Source organism: Ochotona princeps, chromosome 26, assembly GCF_030435755.1.
Source record: "Ochotona princeps isolate mOchPri1 chromosome 26, mOchPri1.hap1, whole genome shotgun sequence".
NCBI classification, from domain to species: Eukaryota; Metazoa; Chordata; class Mammalia; order Lagomorpha; family Ochotonidae; genus Ochotona; species Ochotona princeps.
This window is the reverse complement of record NC_080857.1, coordinates 5,252,793-5,270,470: the sequence shown is the minus strand read 5'-3', so window position 1 is coordinate 5,270,470 and position 17,678 is coordinate 5,252,793. Positions and strand designations below refer to the sequence as shown.

The 17,678-nt window shown below is 51.7% G+C and overlaps 1 protein-coding gene across 1 annotated transcript in view; it reads left to right on the top strand.

The window, feature by feature from the left end:
• Positions 1-13,101: 13,101 nt before the first annotated feature.
• The window catches only part of TUNAR (TCL1 upstream neural differentiation-associated RNA), a 28,427-nt gene continuing 23,850 nt past the window's right edge, over positions 13,102-17,678 (top strand). Inside the window, exons 1-2 of the mRNA XM_058655435.1 lie at positions 13,102-13,218; positions 13,481-13,784. Coding sequence (XP_058511418.1) covers positions 13,773-13,784 — 12 coding nt within the window. The 5' untranslated portion in view covers positions 13,102-13,218; positions 13,481-13,772. The remainder of the gene's footprint in view (positions 13,219-13,480; positions 13,785-17,678) is intronic.

Genomic DNA, 17,678 nt, shown 5'->3' with positions numbered 1-17,678 from the left:
CTGCTGGCTCCCTTCTCAATGGCTGCTGTATCCAGGGGTGAGAAGGCTGAAGTCAGGGCCAGGAATGCCACCCAGATCTCTCATGTGAGTTCCTTGAATTGTTACAGTTTCTCAGGCACATCAGCAGGAAACGGGGTTGGAAGCGGAGTAACCAGAAATTGAACTGGCATTCTGATGCTGATGCTCCAAATGATGCCTTACCTGCTGCTCCCCAAAACCCACCTTGGGGCTGCTCATATTGATACAGATGAATAGTGATCAACAGTTTCATAAATTAAAGCTTGTGTCAAGTGTGGCTCACAAATCGGGTCATTCTGGTATTACATCTTTGATGTACCTCAATGACCATATCAGTGGTGATGTTCACTGGGCTCAGCATGACATTGAGGACATCCGGGCTGTGTGTGGGTCTTTCCCAAAACATGCTCAGCCAAGAGGCCCACAGGCCCCCTAAGCATATGTGCCAGTAAGTTAGAGTCTGGTTGCTATAAGTTCAATTTGTGGAGAACCAATGCTGTTTATTGGCAGGTCTAATATGGCCATATGGGCCCATACATATTCCTTCTACTGGAAAACTGAAGTCAGTTTCATTTCTGCTTTCTTTCTGTATCTGCCAAATGGACTTGGTGCCACTTAGGAACTTGCAGATAGAGACAAAGCCTACTTTTTCAAAGGTAATAAGTACTGGGGCTGAACGGGGTCAGAATGTGCTGTGCAGATACCTCGAGGACATCCGCATCTCCTTTGGCTGCCCTAGAAATGGGAAGCATGTTGATACTGCCTTTTCTGAGGGACATACTGATAAAACATAGGTTTTTTTTGTTGCTAACAAGTACTGGAAGATGTAATGGATGAAAAAGGCCCGCAGATGCAGGTTCTCCCCAGATACAGCACAGGGCTGGCCTGGAATTGGAAACCAGGTTGACACTGTTTTCAAGGAAGATGGATTTTTATATTTTCTTCTTGGGTAAAGGCAGTACGAATTTGATCCTAAAATGAAGAGGATTTTGCCTCTTCAGAAAGCTAATAGCTGGTTCAACTATGGAAAAATTGACAAACTGCTACAAAGTCATATGGAAAAGATAAATTTTGTGAGCCCAAGGAAGGTGATTCCCACAGAACCTCCTATTTTTCAGTGTTTTATTTAACTCCTAGAATCATTGGTAGAGCTACAAGGGCTAACCTTATTCACACCTCATTCTTCATATGCTGTTTACTACCTGCAAGGCAATGTTTTCTGTACTGATATGATTTTGCTCCACAAATAATGGCAGAGCAAGGTCAAGTTCATGGGCTGTGGATTCACAGGAGCCAGTGTTGTGAAGAAGGCCTTTTCTGGACCATCAGATCCTAACATCCTAACATCCTAGAGGGTGACCTCACTGGTGAACATCCCCTTGCAAGAGAGAAGCAGGCAAGAGGTGAAAAAGGAGAAGCAGCCCAAGGGTGTGGGACAGTCACTAGTGTCACCCAAATATGTAAGAAACAACTCCCTATGTATAAAAATCAGGTGCCTGGACTTTGGTACCTCAACTTCCCCCACAACAACAATAAAATTCAGGATTTAGAATCATTCTAGTTTTGTCACTAGTTGACTAATCATGTGACCAGGGACATGATCCTGATTTTTTCACCCCCTTCTTTTCAAAATATAAAGTGAGCCAATTGAAAGGGACCCTAAGCTGAAACAACTTATAATTTGATGAGTTAAAAGTGCCACCAAGTGGGAAAACTGTCTGTTTGATTCCACAAAATACTATCAATAATCATTTCTAATCAAATGTTTACTGAGCTTTGGAACATTGCTGGTTGAAATAGACACAAAACAAACTGCCTAGTGTGGGAAAAGGATCTATCCATTCATCCAACCTGTAGGATTCTAGCCAGGAGTCAGATATGATTGCAGTAAGAGCCTGTGATACTCTCTGGTCTGATTTCTTTATTTTTCCTGCTTTATTGTGAAATTATTTCTCCCAGTCCTGAAGTGTGTGGTAGCAAATTGAAGATAGCCCCAAATCATGCCAACATCCAAAAACTCGTAACCTTGTGTGATTTCCTCCTCTTGTGGCTGGATGGGGTCTGGGGCTTACACAGGTAAAGTGATGACTCTCCTGCGGTTACACAAGACTGAAGTCTGTTTCTAGCTGATGGACCTTCCCTTGCTGGCTAGGGTGAAGCTAGTAACCATGTTGGGAGCCCCAAGTTGCTGGAACTGAAAGCAACAACCAATCACAAATGGAAGACCTCCCTCTCTAGGATTCTTGCTCACAAGGGCATAATTCTATCGATAACCCTTTGAACTTGGGAGAGGATTCTTCCCCACCCGAGCCTTGAGAGGAGCTGGGAACATTATCCAGCGCCCTGATGACCATTCTCACAGGAGTCCCAGAGACTGAGGCCCCAACAAAGGCATTCCTAGGCTCCTGACCCACAGAAACTGTCAGATTACATAAGGTCATGGTCGTTTGTTAGACAGTAGATGAGTTCTGCTCTCCAAAATCTCCAGACCCACATCTCTCATCTGTAGCCTGGGTGGTTGGGAGGCCACGTTTTCTCCTGACATGCTCAAAAAGATCTTATTAAGAGGCTGTAATTGGTCCTGCTCATATCAGGCATCCACCCTACTAACTGCTGAAGCTGGGGAGGTGGGAATTGGCAGAGGTTAGAGGCCTCCATTCAAGCTAACTGCATTAGCACATTTCTCAGCATTAGATGAAGTGCTAAGGCAGGTGTTATAGATACCCACATGCCAAACCGGAGTGCTGGTTGGAGTCCTGGCTACCCTTTTCCCACCTAGATCCCTGCTAATATACCTGGGAAGGCAGCAGAAGATGGCCCAAGTGCTTGGTTCCTGCCATCAATGTGGGAGACCCAAGTGGAGTTCCTAGCTCCTGATTTCAGACTAGCCAGCCCCACCTGTTACAGCTGTCAGTGGTTGGAAGATCTTTATGTCTCCCTCACCCTCCACTCTCTGTAACTCTGCTCTTCAAGTTAAAAAAGAAATCTTTAAGAAAGAGAGTGAGATCATGGGTAGGCAAATTTCACTGCAGAAGAATGAACAGCATAGACCTATTCCTCACCCATAATCTAGTGGTAAATTTGGATCACTGTGAGTTAAAATGCAGTCATGTGTGCAGAAAGTGAAGTATGGCTCTATAAGGGGCCTTGGCACAGACCTGAGAACCAGGGAAAAACTTGGGGTCAAAGTGACACTGAACATAAAATCGGACAACTGAACAGAAATCACGCAGGGAAACTAAGGACAGCTAAGGAGGTCGCAGTCCTGGGGCATCTGAAATGGGGACTTACAGCAGCTAGAGAAAGAATGAAGCATTGGGTGGGCTGCAGGTATTTTTTAAGACAGATTGCATCATGAGGGTAGGTGGGGAAGAAGCCAAAGAGATTGATGACATTTGTCAGAGCTTGGACATAAAAGATCTGGTGTCAGGATCCTCAGCGATGAATCACACCACCCTCTGTTAGCTCACAGGGTTAGAAGACACAGCCATGACTGATGCACAGCACATGGCTACCAGGGCCCTCTGCCTGGCACCAGCAGGGCCAGACTGCGTGGCAGGGAGCACTGCGGAGGAAGCATGCTCTTCTACCCACGATGGGAGACCATCTCCTGGCTTGTGGCTGGGCCTGCTTTCCCATGGAACACGTTGAGCATCCAGTTCTCCCGGGGGGATCTGATTGTAAGAATCAGGTCTCATGGTTGGGACCTAGCTGTAAGGAAGCTGGAGTCGTTGCTAATGCTGTTGTTCATCCCACCCTGGAAAGGTGGGAATCTCATAAGGGAACTGTCGGAGTGAAGAGAGGTTTTTAAAAAGGTGTTCATGAATGCCAGCTGCCTACCACAGGCCTTATGAACCATCCAGGGATTTGGCCTCTTGGGGAATGTCACTGGAGAGTTTAGGTAAGGGAACAGCGTGGTTATGTGTATGTCCATTGGCCTATAGGGTGAAGGAAGGGCTGAAGGCAAGGAGTACGCGTGGAAGCCAGTGTAGGTGTTCAGGGGAGAAAGTCTCTTATCTCAGGATAAGCTGAACACATGGGATGGGCAGGAGTGTGGACTGTGGATGCTCCTAGCAGGAACATCGAGTACCTTCTTAAGCACCTGACGATGCTGCCTTGTTCACCCTGCCCTTCTTGCTCTCCACTTAGTGAATCTTGGGTTCTTCTTGTGTACTTAAGGTCCACTTTTGATTTTTAAATACATTTTTTCCAAGGAACTGTGACAGTGGTAGGCTATGTGGGGAACCTGTCCTTTGCATCATGCCTAGTGTCTGACAAGTGGCTACCAACCAGGCATTGAGCATGGAATCTTGCTCTCAGCACAATCTAATTGAAATGTAAAGCTCTGACCTGGGAAGTCAGGTTCCTCAGTCTGGCATCCCTTAAGGGATGTAATTATACCAAAAATGTTTTGAAAAAAAGCCTGCCATGGAAGCACACCTAGGAGGCCTTCAGATGAGAGCCCAGCCCCGGTGACATACCAGTTTCAGGCTTCACAGAAACCCTGAGCAGAGCACCCAGCCCACCATGTCTCTGATCACAGAGCTGTGAGGTAATAAATGTGCAATGTGTTAAGTCACTGAGTAGCTCCGGTAGTTTGTTAGATAACCAGCCATCACTGACGAGCAGCTGTGGGCATGTCCTTAATAATAATACCTCATGGCTAATCAGAGCTAGATATATTTTGAAAATTTCATGAAAATAGAATTTAAGGATACATTCATTTTGATGCAAATTTTTTGAAATCCAGACATAGTTTCTCATGGATAGGTTGTTTTTCCATGAAGTTTTGGAAACTCTTGTTTTCATGTATTTCAAGCTCTCCTTCAAACCAAAGTAAGCTTATCTGTTCAGTTCATTTGTGAAATGCTCTGTATATTTACTATTGTCATTAATTCAATAACTTGTAACAACTTGGAATATTCACTGCTGGGTTTACAGATCTGAAGGTGGAAAGTGGCATTGAGCTCTTGGGGTCACTGCCCTTTTATCTGTAAAACAGGAGTAATAGCACGTAGTTGTGGCAGCTTTGTGAGTTAGAGAGCAGTATGTGCAATGGCGCCTGGCAGGACAGGCTCTGTGAGTGCTGCTGCTGCTGAGGAGGAGGATGGAGAAGTTCTCCCTGGGGAAGCGAGCAATCTTCTGATGCGGTGGATGCATCTGGAAGCTCTCCTGGCCAGGCTATTGATACAGTCACCATGAGAACGCAATACTCTGGTAACTCAAGGTATTATGTTTTCATGAACTCATCCAAAGCCCGCCCTTCTCCTTATTTAGTCGGAGGGATCTTAACCTGAATTTGGCTTTTGGCATGATCTCGAAGATAGCCAAGTCAGCCTGTGGGTGATTTCTTGGAAGAAATAAAAGCCTCAGAAAGTATCTTGATCACAAAGGCAAGGTGGGAAACCTTTGTCTTGCAGGTGGGCAGGAGTCTGCTTGCTCACTTGTGCTGCGGTGCACGGGTGGGGGGGGGGCTTTGCAGGTGACACGAGGTGTGGCGAGGAGGGGAGGCAGGTTGGAGAAATGATCCATTGTCATGTGTCGGCTCTGTGGTATGTTCTAGCTTAATTACTACGGCTTCCCTGTTGTTGGGGATATTTATCAGCTTTTAAAGCAATTAACATTATGGATTGTTGAGACTAAGAGGAAGAATGAGTGACTTCAACAACCTTCACATTCTTAGCAATTTTATGGAAATTTCTGTTTTATGGGACAATCTCCCCAGAAGAACTGATATACTACATTAATATTAATTCTCAGAATAAGTTAATGTGTGCCTGAGTGTACATGGAGCAATTAATTTAACAATGCTTTCCAATTTTACCTTGGGAGCCAAAGCCAAGCATGCTGGCACTGTGTAATTATAAACAAAATGTCTAGGAATCATCTTACTTGTAATTAACAGAGGAGAAGATACTGTTATCTCATCACCTGAGATAACAGGTGCTAACTGCACGTTAACCTAAGAAAAACACAAGCATCAACACTCCTTTAAGAACTCCTACTTGCAGCTGGCATTGTGGCATAGCAGATAAAACCACCACCTGTGACGCTGTTGTCCATTTTTGGGTCCTGGCTGCTCCTCTTCTCATCCAGTTCCCTGAGAAAGGCTTGGGGAAAGCAACAAAAGGATCTTGGGCCCCTGCCACCCATGCGGGAAACCCAGAAGAAGCTGCTGGCTTTAACCTGGCTCAGCCCAGGTGGCTGTTGTGGCCAGCTGGGTGGGGAACCAGTGGATGGGTTCACCAGTGAATGGTAGTAGATGGAAGAGCTCTCTCTTTTTTTCTTTCAAATAAATGTACATATTTTTAAAAGATGCCTAAAAAGGGAATTTAGTACTCTACAAGCTATCTAGAGCCACAGGAGAAAATGGAAGTTTACAGCCCGAGAGTTCTTGTGGCCTAGTGAGCAGACAGAGGGAGGGTGAGGCGACAGATTACAGTGACAAATTACATTGACATTAGACAATCCATGTCTCTAACAGTAGCCGGGAGAGAACAAGGGGGTACCTGGCAGAGGGTATCCTGTGGAGGCGTGGGATGCCCAGAGCATCTTCCTGATGCTTGTGTGGGGGTCCCTGGCATCCTTGGTGGTCTTTGAAAACTGTGCAGAAGACCAGAGCGGCAGTGAGATTTTTCCTGGCTGGGAAGCAAGAACACTTTTGTTTCCATTGGGTTTGAACACGACTTATGTGCCTTCTGCGAACAGGGGTCTTGGGGCCTGCATGCTGACTGAACACTTCTCAGGAACAAAGCCACCCGGAATCTGTGCCTCTCAGAGGGGGAACCTGCCAGTGTTGCCTGCTGCCAAACACCTTACTTGTCCAACTGTCACCTGCAGACAAAAGCAGAGGCAGAAGAAATGGAAAATGAAAAAATGCAAAATGAGTTCGTTGCCGCTGTCACTTTGTTTTGATGGAGGAAAGGACTTAACAATGAGGACTTCGGAAAAATCTGCGTTCAGGTGGCACCGTGGGGCGGAGTGGCCCAGGCCGCTGAGCAGCAGGAAACTGCTCAAGCAAGCTGCCAGGGACAGGATTCAATCCATGGGACTCTTGCCAACACTCTTCAAAAGGGGACATCCTTCTTAGAGGGTCAGGAAACCTTCGATTCCACACACTGGCTATGGAATCCTACAGGAGAGCATTGTCTTTTGTTTCCATCTCATCAGCGTGTATGCCAGATGTCCATGAGGGCGAAATCAAGCCTGTTTGTGTCCAGTCTTGCTGGGGAAGAAAACAGTGAAGTGGCCACAGACTTCTTTTTCTGCTTCAGAGAGACTATTCTGGTTTTCTTTCTGATCTGCCTCGGGAAGAGGGCACACTTCAGTGGCTAGCACTCTGCCCTGCTGCTGCTTTCCTGGATAGATGCGCCTGGCAGAGGATGAGTCTTTTACGTCACATTCTGGCCTAGCTAGCCCAGGCATTCAGTTCTGTAACAGCAGGTGCTCTGTCCAGCTCTGGGTCTGGTGGCAAGTTTGTTGAACAATAACCCCAAAGACTCCAACAGAATCGCAGTGAAGCTAATTTCGCTTACACCACATCTGATCCCTGCCTAGCAACACAGGGAGCAGCTGGCTACACAGTGGCTCAGAATTGGTCTGCACAGCAGTTCACGAATGAGTTTCTGTTCCCAGTGGGGCAGGCTTGGGCATGAAATGGTTTCCAACAGATGTTCACTCCCAAGGTTGTTTGAGTTTGCCCATCATCTGTCTTGTCATCTTTATCAGGCAGAGAAAGCCACCGTTGCCTTGATGGGTTTCAGACGCTGATGAAAATTGGAGACCTCAGTTTGTACAGCAGCCCGTCTCTAGGTGGATTTTTTTTTTTAATCTATAGCTGTGGCTGCAGCAAAGACGTGTGATAATTGTCAATAACTGTTGGACTCTCACCTCTGTAAGGAACCTTATGATTCTCTTGAGCCCTTTCCAACATTACTTTTCACAAGCCTTCAGTTTTTGCTTGAATGCCACGGATGGTGGGACACTCACTGCCCACTCTTTTATATTGGAATGACCCTCCGTTGGCAGCTGGAAATGTGCCCTGGAAAGGATGCTAAATGCTGTAGGCTTTGGGGATCATGCAGTTGCTGAAGCAGCTACTCAACTCCGCCCTCGAAGCGAGAGTGCACCACAGACAGCACATAAAGGAGTGGGTGGCCTGTGCACCCTTAAAGCTTTATTGGCAAAAGCGGTCCGTGGCTGGGTGAGTGGGAGTTTGCTGGTTGTGGTATTGCTCTTCCTTGTTCTGAAAAAGGCAACTGCATCACTGGTGGCTGCTGGCTCAACTTCCAGGGGTCACAAAGGAGATTTGACTAAGCCTTTCCCACAACAAAACCCTCATGAGATCATTTGTCCAAGTCATCTGCTTTCTTTCCCTCGGTTATGCTCTCAGTTGTCCTGGTTGGTAGGCAATGGGTCACATGATGCTGGCTGCAGAAGGTGCAGTCTCTTAACAAGGCGTCAGCCAGGGTGGGGTGCTGTGCTAGGGCAGCTGCTGTCCCTCTCCGGACTCTGAGTACTTCTGCTAGAGCCGGAGATGCCACCAGAGCCAGGTGAGGTGGAGGGGTGTGCTGTGGGAAGTGCAAAGGGCCACGCAGAAGGACCAGGAAAGCCCAGGACCAGACTGGACAGGAGGATGTCCCAGGCATCTACTGGCTGTCAACTTTGAGGCTATGAGAGGGTCCTGTCCTAACCCCCAGTGCCTGTGATGAGAGCTGGGAAGCGAATGGCTTTGAAAGCTACAAAACTCTTTTTAAAAAATGCAAACTTGTTAAAATATAGACATGCGGCTTTAAAAAAAATGTAGGTCTTTGATCCACAACAATGTACACATTGTGGGGTAGGGTGTGCACACAGCTGCTGTGCAGCATCCGGTCCTGGCATTCAGCGTAGCCATCACTCCCGACCTGCATCTTTTCTTTGTGATAACAGTGTTGTTACCAGCGTCAGCCCGCTGTGCAGAACAGCAGTGGGGCTTGTTTGTCCCATTCGGCTGTGATTTGGCACTTGTGAACCCACCTCTGCTGAATTCGGAATGCCATCCCCACCCCCACCACACTGTACCTGCCGTTCATTTCCTGATTCTCATTCATCTCCCAAGACTCCTCCTGGAGCCTCCTCCACTAGTAAGCCTGTGTGAGCCTCAGCGCCTGAGGAAGGACCTCTCTCTTGTGCAGCCACCTGACCTGTGGACTCCACAAAACGGATCTCAGGCTAGTCTGGTCTCTCTTCCACTGCACTGGGCACAGCTGGAGGGCAGCTCCACAGCATGCTCACTGCTGAATGCCTGGAGCCATGGAGCGTCAGGCACGGAACAGGTAATTGGTCAACAGTTAAGTGAATGAACATTCACTTAACCACATTACGTGGAAACCGGCTAAGTTCTGCCAAATGCTTTTTTTTTTTTTCTGAAAGCAGATTTAGAGAGAGAAGGAGAGACAGAGAGAAAGATCTGCCATCTGCTAGTTCACTCCCAAAGTGGTCACATCAGCCAGAACTGAGCTGATCCAAAGCCAGGAGTCAGGAGCTTCATCCAAGACTCCCATGAGTGTGCAATATACAAAGGCTTTGGGCCATCCTCTGCTGCTTTCCCAGGCCATAACAGGCAGCTGAATGGGAAGTGGAGCAGTCAGGACACTGGTACCCACATTGGGATGCTGGCGCTTGGAGGTAGTGGATTAGCCAGATGAGCCACTGTATGAACCCCTCTGCCAAATGTTGATGGGAGAGTGTTTTATTTATGCCCCATGTAAGCAATGCCCTCAGAGTAGGTTTCCAAGCCCTCTACCCCAGTCCCCAGGGTAGTCACTGTGTGCACCACAGTGTCCCTGCAGTAAGCAGAGGCAGGTGGTGAGGGCAAGGGGGGTCACAGCCCCTTTGCCATTAAATGTGTACCTGGGTGGCAGTCCAGACACTGAACCTTGTCTAACCATCTGCCTCACTGTCTATCCCCACAGCCCATCCCATTGGCCAGGCCCAGCAGGTGGCCTTGCCTGCTCCTCCAGAGAGAGAAACGACCTTCCCAGGAGCCCCCTCCCTGGAGATCTCAGGGAGCCAAGGTTTCTTCCCAGCCTCAGGGCCTTGCTCCGTCCCAACCAGCAGCCTCCTTCAATGTGTCTTAGCTCTCACCCTTGAGCTGCTGGTCCTGCTCTGGGTCTTCCTCCCCTTGTTTCCCACATCACGATTCACTTGTTTCTGCCCCCGACTTCACCTCTTCACCTTGACAGTCTCAATCTGATGCCGCTGCCCTAGTGAGGCCAGTTGCCACCCTACAGACTGGCAATGTCACTTTCCTCCATGCCCCTGTAAGATACAACATCAATTCCAAACAACATACAAAGTTTAATGGTGATACTAACAGCCATTTTTAATAGCCAGCTCACCTGCTTTGGGGCTGAGCTAGAGACCCGCCCACTGCTGTGGCCATCTCAGATGCTGAGCAGGTAGCGCTTGTCAGTTCCACTCCCATTTTCCTTCAGCCTGCTGTGTAGGCCAGTTATTAGGAACTAGGAAGACTGGACCACACTTCCCCAGTCCATCATCTCTCATACAGATACACCAGTATAGGGAACTGCTTCAGTCTCAGTTTCCCCTCTGAAGATCATTGTAAGGCTCGAGTTCATGTTCAGAACCGGAAATCCACAAACAATAAAGTTCAGCTTAAAACAAACTTTATTGGGAGCACTTCCAGGCTCGCTGGTTCAGTGAACAGCGGGCCAGGGAAGTTAAACCAGGGGGAACATGAGGTGTCATGTTTATTAGGGAGCTGTAAAGGTAGGGTGTCGGGGGCAAAGGAATGCCTGTTATGTGGTGCTATAGAGCACCATAGGTTCCTTTCGACCTTGGTGAATCCATACATCACTGCTTCACTGCTCAGCTGAGGAGGGGGCTGCATTCTGCAGGTGTGGCCTTATCAGCCATCTTTCTCAGCCTTCTCCTGCACTGCCCCTCACCCACACCTGCTGGGCCTTACAATCATGGGCTTGCTTTACAGGGCTGGATAAGGCTCAAATGCACTCTTGTGGCGAAAGCTCTTAGTACCTGAAGCACCTGCCATGGGCTAAGTCCTCTAGAAGTGCTCATATTAGAACCAGAGGAAAGAAGTCTTATCCAAGTCCTGCCTCTGCATGCCGTGTGCGCAGCCCTGTGCCCATTGTGGTGGACACGCCTACTAGGGAGGGCTTCCTCCACTGCACTACAGGCATGCCATCCTCCTGTGGCCTTAGGAACTCGTGGGCTTCCTTAAGAACCTGCTTGTGCACTTCTGACTCCGTTGTTTAAGAGCAGGAAGAATGGCAGTGTAGAGGGAGGTCCCCTGCTCACTGCCCTCTTCTCTCTGCTGCATGTGAAGGTGCGTGAGCTGAATTTGGTAATGGTGCAAGCCCTTGGTTTTCAGATCTCCATGAGCTGAATGATGCTCACAGCCTCCAGTCACCCTCCCTGTTGTGCGTGGAATGCAAGCTCTGAGGTTTCCATTGGTAAGCAGTGAACCAGGACCAAATTAGATGGCAGATCATACCTGTGTGTTGAGATGTTTGGGCTTACTGAAGATCTGGCTGACGATTCGGTACCAGGAAGAGTCCTTCTGGAGTGTCTGGAACCACCTGCCTGGCTGTGTAAAAGCTCAGGAATGTTCCCAGAGTCGTGGGGCACTGTTGGAAGGTGACTCTTGCACACGGGCTGGAACACAAAGCTGCTGGCCCCAGAACAGTGTTCCCTTTGCACCTTGCATTGCTTAAGTGCAGGATTCTGTCTGGACGGACTTGCAGGACTTTTCAACAGGTACTATTGCATTTCAGACTAAATAATCAGAAGAAACCTCATGTCTGCAGGCCCAAAGAGGAGGAGTACTGCCCTGTGGCGATCCGGGGCCAAGATGGGGGGCAGGTGAGACTCCCTGTATCCTCTACAGGAGCTGCCTACTGCCTTCGCATCTGCACCTGCACAGCACGGAAGAACAATGAATGTGAACCCGTGGCAGAGGCGGCAAGTGGCTGCCATTTGCAGCCTGACCTGGAGGGAGAAGTGGGAAGGTCCATCCTTGCAGCCCAGCTGTGCGAGGGGCACCACGTTGGGCTGGGCACAAGCTCACCAGGTCTGGGTTCTGTGTCTGGTTCTGCTTTGAGGCCTGCGGGCAGACAGGCACTCAGTGGACACCTTGAGAGGTGGTGGCGCTTGCCTTCTGATGGTGGTTTTCCTGACGCCCACGGGTTGCACATCTTATAGAAAATGCACGTTCATGTTCACGGGGTGCAGCGCATAGCTAGCAGCTTGGGGACAAAGCCTCCATTTTACTGAAGATTCTAAGTACCTTTAAAAACCTTGTAAGTACTGGAAGGGTCTGGGCCTGGGTTTTCACCCTAATGGTTTCTAGAGGCAACCCACCGCTGGCGTCTAAAGGCGACTAGGCTGCCCTCGCCTCCCAGCCAAGCACGGTTCCCAGGGAGGTGGGAGGAGCTCTGAGCGACCTGCGCTTCCATGATGAGTCTTCAACCCGCGCAGGAGCAAAATGTCCAGGCAGGAGGAAGCGAGGCCCGAGGAAGGGGAGACTCCTCCTCCACCCGTGTGGCCAAGTCCCCGTGTGTGCCACGTGGGTGGAAGCGTGTCACATAGGCCCACGAGCCCATGGCCACATTCGCTGCGTTCCCGCCGGGGCCGGACTCTTCGCGCGCCTGCGGGCGCCGGGGCCTCCACGGGCCACGCCGCCGCCACCTGCTGCCGCGTCCTCAGTGCAGCCAACTGAGCATCTCGCTCCTTTCTGAATCCACGCCTGCCCAGCTCAGAGCGGATGGGTGGAGGGCGGAGCTGCGGCCGTGCCCGGCGGCCCCCTCTCTAACTCCCCCGCCCTCCAGAGCTCCCCCCACCCTCCCGCCTCGCCCCTCCCCTCGGCTGCCGCAGCCCAGCGCGCGTCAGCGTGGGCTCCCCGGAGCGAGTCGCTAGGTAACCGGACTGGCTCCGCAGACCCAGGGTTGGGGAAGCCCGCGCGCGTCGTCACAGCGGCGCTGCTGGGCGGGGGTGGACGGAGGGTGCACGGACCCTCTCCCATCGGGACCTGCAGATTGAGGCCCGCACGCTGCCCCCGCCGCCGAGGTGCCTCTCCCCTGCAGCCGCCCGCTTCTTCCTTCAGCCCAGCCGGTGCGCACTCACTGCTCTGTGCGAGGCCGGGTGGGCAACCCGCTGCTGCGCTCGCAGTCGCCGCTGGTAAGCTGCGTTCTGGGCCTGGGCTGGGGCGGGAGCCAGGGCTGGGAGGGAGCGGGGGCCGTGCACGGAACCGGGCAGCTCCGGCCACCGCGGCCGCGGGACTGGCCATGTGCTAAAGTTTCTGAGCCCCGGTGCGCTCTGCGCGGGGCGCCAAGGCGTGGTGGGTGGGGCGGCACGGTGCTAGAGGCTCCCGGCCCCCGCGGGGTGCAGCTCTGCGTCCTCTCACGCTGCCCCCCCCTTCCCTCCTCCTTGCCTTCCCCAGGTCCTGCAGCCAAGCTCCGGGTGCCGCCCCGACACGACTTGGCTGCGTGCACTGCTCGCCAGCGGTGGTCGGGGACATGAGTAAGGCACACGGGGTCCAGCGCCCCGCGGCCAACCCCAGCTGGTGGCGGCCAGCGAGTCGGCGTTGCCCAAGAGAATGAGGCTGGAGCCGGCGGCAGCTTCTTTCTGCTCCTTCTTCTTCTCCTCCTCGCCTTCCTCTGGCTCTGGCGCCCCAGGCCCTGGTAGGGCTGTGGCTCTCCTGCGTGCCCCGTGCGCCCCCCACCCGCCTCCGGATGCGCTTCTCGGTAAGCCAGGCCCTCCGCCTTGAGTCCAAAGCCCACCCTCCTCCCCAGCTCAGCGCCACCCGAGGCCGCTGCCTCCGAGCTCCCCAGAACCTGGGAACCTCTGAAGCCTCTCAGGGACGTCCTCAGCTCCACTAGTCCCGGCCCACCTGGAGGCCGAACACCCCCGGCCCCCGCACCTTGGCACCTGGTGCTCTCTTGTGGGCTTCAGGCACAGCCAGGAGGAGACCTGTCTGGTGTGGTCAGCGGCGTGTGCTAGCATCCTGTTTCAGAATCAGCTCATATGCAGTGGACTAATGAGCAGTGTGCCTCCAAACCAGTCAGTCGGCCTTTCTCCCCAACCCTAAGGAGGAAACTGAGGCCCCAGGGAAATGGAGTGACTTCAGCAAGGTCACAGGGCTGGGTGGTAGGAGCCAGAATTGGTGCTCAGGGTACTTGTCCTCCGTCTGCCAGCTGATCCCTTCCTAAGGTGCTCACCTGTCTAGCTATGTGCGGGGAAGGGGGCGATGGCCTCAGGAGGTCCTGCCTGCATGCACAAACTTGCTCACATGATTGAACTGCTTGCAGCCCATGGCTCCTGGCTATCTGACGCTCCTCTGTGTGGCTCCCGGCCCCTGCGTATATCTAAGGGTGCAGCTGATTCTCTTTTTCTAGGGGAGAGCATATCCTATCCCCAGGTGTCGACTCTCGAGGGATTCTGTCTGTCCCTGGCACCCAGTGGAAAGAGCAGGGTTTGCTTCTGTCTGTGCTGTGTGTCCCACCTGCTCAGCATGTCCTCAGGACTGGATCTTAAGCCCTTCCCTGGGGTGAGGATGAATCAAGCTACCTGCCGTGGATGGCATAAATATGGGAGCTGTGGCGATCCCAGATGGGCACAGAGCAGTGCCAGCCAGATCTGGGCTCACCTGGCCCTCCCTCCTGCTCAGCCCAATATCACACGTCCTGAATTACCGGAAAGGGTGAAAGGTTCAGGCAGCCCCCAGGCCTTCTGTTGGCTGCCAGGTCTCTAGTTTGCAGCACTGGCTGTTGGCGTTAGGTCCATCCTCTGTGGAAGCGCTTGGTCCTGGTCCCAGTGGCCTGCTCGAGCTGTTGAGTCCCAGAGGGCTTGTGGTGTTGACCTGACACATACCACGTACAGGTGCAGGAGAGTCCCCTGTGATACTGGGCCTCTTGTGCCTAGAAGGAGCGGGGTGGCCCTGGATGACCAGTCAGATCCCTTCAGCTAAGTGATGCCAGGAACATGAGAACCGGCAGCTTGCAGGCCCGAGCCGGGCCGTGTGGGCTGATTGAGCACACAGTGTAGATTCAGGGCTCAGCACTCAACGGGTTGTTGTTTTCCAAGAAGAGCTTGATACGGAGGGGGCTGTGAGGTTCCGGTTGAGCCCAGAGCAGGCTGCATCTCAAGGTGCGGATTGAGGGTTCTGGGCTGGGGTAGGCATTTCAGGTGCAGGGATGACAACCCTCCGAACTGATGAAATATGACGGCTCAACCCGATGCCCAGCAGGCTGGAAGGCTGCAAGCTGCCCTGCCCTGCCTGTCTCTCCCCAGAACAGTCAGGCACATTTGAATAGGTAAAAACCTCCTAGGCCTGAACAGGGTGCAAGTAGATAAAGTAATTGTCGAGGCTCGCTCAGCTCCCCCAGTGTGGGTGTGAGCATGGACACAGAGAGACAGTGACAAGCCCAATGACCACAAGGTGCTCAGACCCTGGGCTGGCTTCTGGCTGCTGCTGACAGCCCAGACAGCAGCCTGATTGTGTGCTAGGTGGGCCTTGGTCCTCCATCCAGGGAAGACTAATGGAGTTTTTCAGGTGTAATTGGATCCCCAGTGACATGGGCACATCCCTTGCTTTCCCCAGAAATTCAGCCCGTGGCCAGTGTGTGACTGTTGAAAATTCGTAGAACCAGAGCAAAACTTTCCTGTTTGACAAGTTTCTAGGGTCTGCCAAGGGAAGATCGTGTGCCTTGTGGGGGAGTTGATCTCCCAGCCGGTGCGCCTTAGCGCTGGTGATGAGCTGCAGGGGTTTCAGATAAAAACAAGAGCTCCAGCAGTCTTCAGCAACCCACTTCTTTTAAAAAGATAACATGATCCCCAAAGCAGTGGGTGTCAGCTCCTGTGCCTTACTCCTAATGTCCAAAGTTGAATTGCCCAGTAAAACATGGCATCGCTGTTCCTGATAGTTTTTTTTAATTTTAATAGTTTTCTTCCATTACCACCCCTGCCATGAAAATGTGCCATCCAGAGTCATTTCTTTTCAGCTTGCTTTGTTGTTTAATACATGAGTTTTCTGGAAGCTCAGCCACATCACACCGACTGGCGTCTGGTGAAAATAGGTTCAAAGTGCTCAAGAAAGAAAAACAGGATTATGGGACACACATAGCCTCGGTGAGATGCTAGCTTTGTGATCCATTCGGGTCTCGAGAGGTTAGACATCTCACGGTCTCAGCCGTGGCTGGCGCTGTGAGGTGTTTGAGTGCAGTGACACATGCCCTGTGGATACTCGGGGAGACCTGACAGGTGCCTGGAGGAGAGAGGCAATCTTCAGAAGCCAGGACACCTGGAATTCAGCCCTCTGTGGTCATCTGGCATTGTGGCCAGGCACAAGCATTTCCATTCTGCAGAGCACAGTTCACAGGGATGTGATGGTGTGCATGTGTGTGTGTCTGTGGAGGTGGTACCTGACAGCCCCCTCCCCGCTCTTAAGATGCTGCTGGATTTGGACGTGTCTGGCTATGGGAGCTTCAGAAAGCTCCACACTCGGAGGTTACATAACATTTTCAATTAAACGTGCCCATCAGCAGTAAGGAGCTGGTCACTGGAACAGGAGGAGGCTGTTTGCTGGTGTGTGTCCTACCCCCTTCCCACCCTCTCTGACCCCAGCCCACGTGGGGACTCCGTGGCCGAGCGTGTGGTTCCAGGTGCAGGGGACTGTGAAGCTCTGTCTCAGGCTCAGGAAACTCCCGGAAGAAGAGGAGGAAGACCACATCGTGACTGCCCACAGAGTGCTTTCTTTAGAGCCAGGTGTGAAGTCATCCGGCCATCCATGTGGTGCTGACACACCGCCCCGTGCAGCCTCCTTAGGGCCCCTTGCAGTCAGGCCTCCGGGGGAGACAGTCACTTTGCGACAGAGGGGGCAAGAGAAAAGAACCAGCACCGCGCTCCTGTCTTGAGCTCTCTGCTCCACCCAGCCACTAACACTCACCTTGACCCCTCACCTGAGAGACCCGGGCTCTGGGCTCGGGGCACCCACGTGTCTCACTCAGGCTTGTACAGGTACAGAGCAAGGTTTGCTGTGTGCTCTGCCAGGGTCTTTGTCAACCCGTGCTGTGTCGTGTGCCTGCCCCTGTGGCAGCGTGTCTGGTGACCAGATTGTGTCTTTCCTAGCATTGATGAACAGAGCACAAGCTTGGGTGTTGGTAACTGGAGCTGACGGTTCGGCTAGTGACAGGATCCCAGGTGTGTTAGATTTTGGATTTCATGATGCCATCTGTATGATGCTCCCCAAGAGATTCAGAAATAATCAGGCAGGGGTGACCCCCCAAAGGGCTAGTATTTATAGTTCCTTGGGGGAAGGCACACCTTGGAGTTCTGTGGGGAGTGACCCTTGGATGTTTTGGGGGATGTTACATAACAGAAATTTCTGGAAGGATTCTGCCCTGGTTAGTCCTCGCTAAAACAACCAGTGAGAAACAAAGCCTTGGGCAGAACAGTTTCATCTACATTGCTTGAGAAATTCCAGGACTTAGGAGGGAATGGAGGGTTTTTTCCTGGTAGCTTCCAATTGAGAGGTCCTCACTCCAGGTTATGGTCTTGAGAAGTGCCCTCTCAGCTGCGTAGCTGCTGCTGGGTCTGTAGACTGGCCAAGTGGCCATCATGTCCAGGACCAGTGCTTGCTG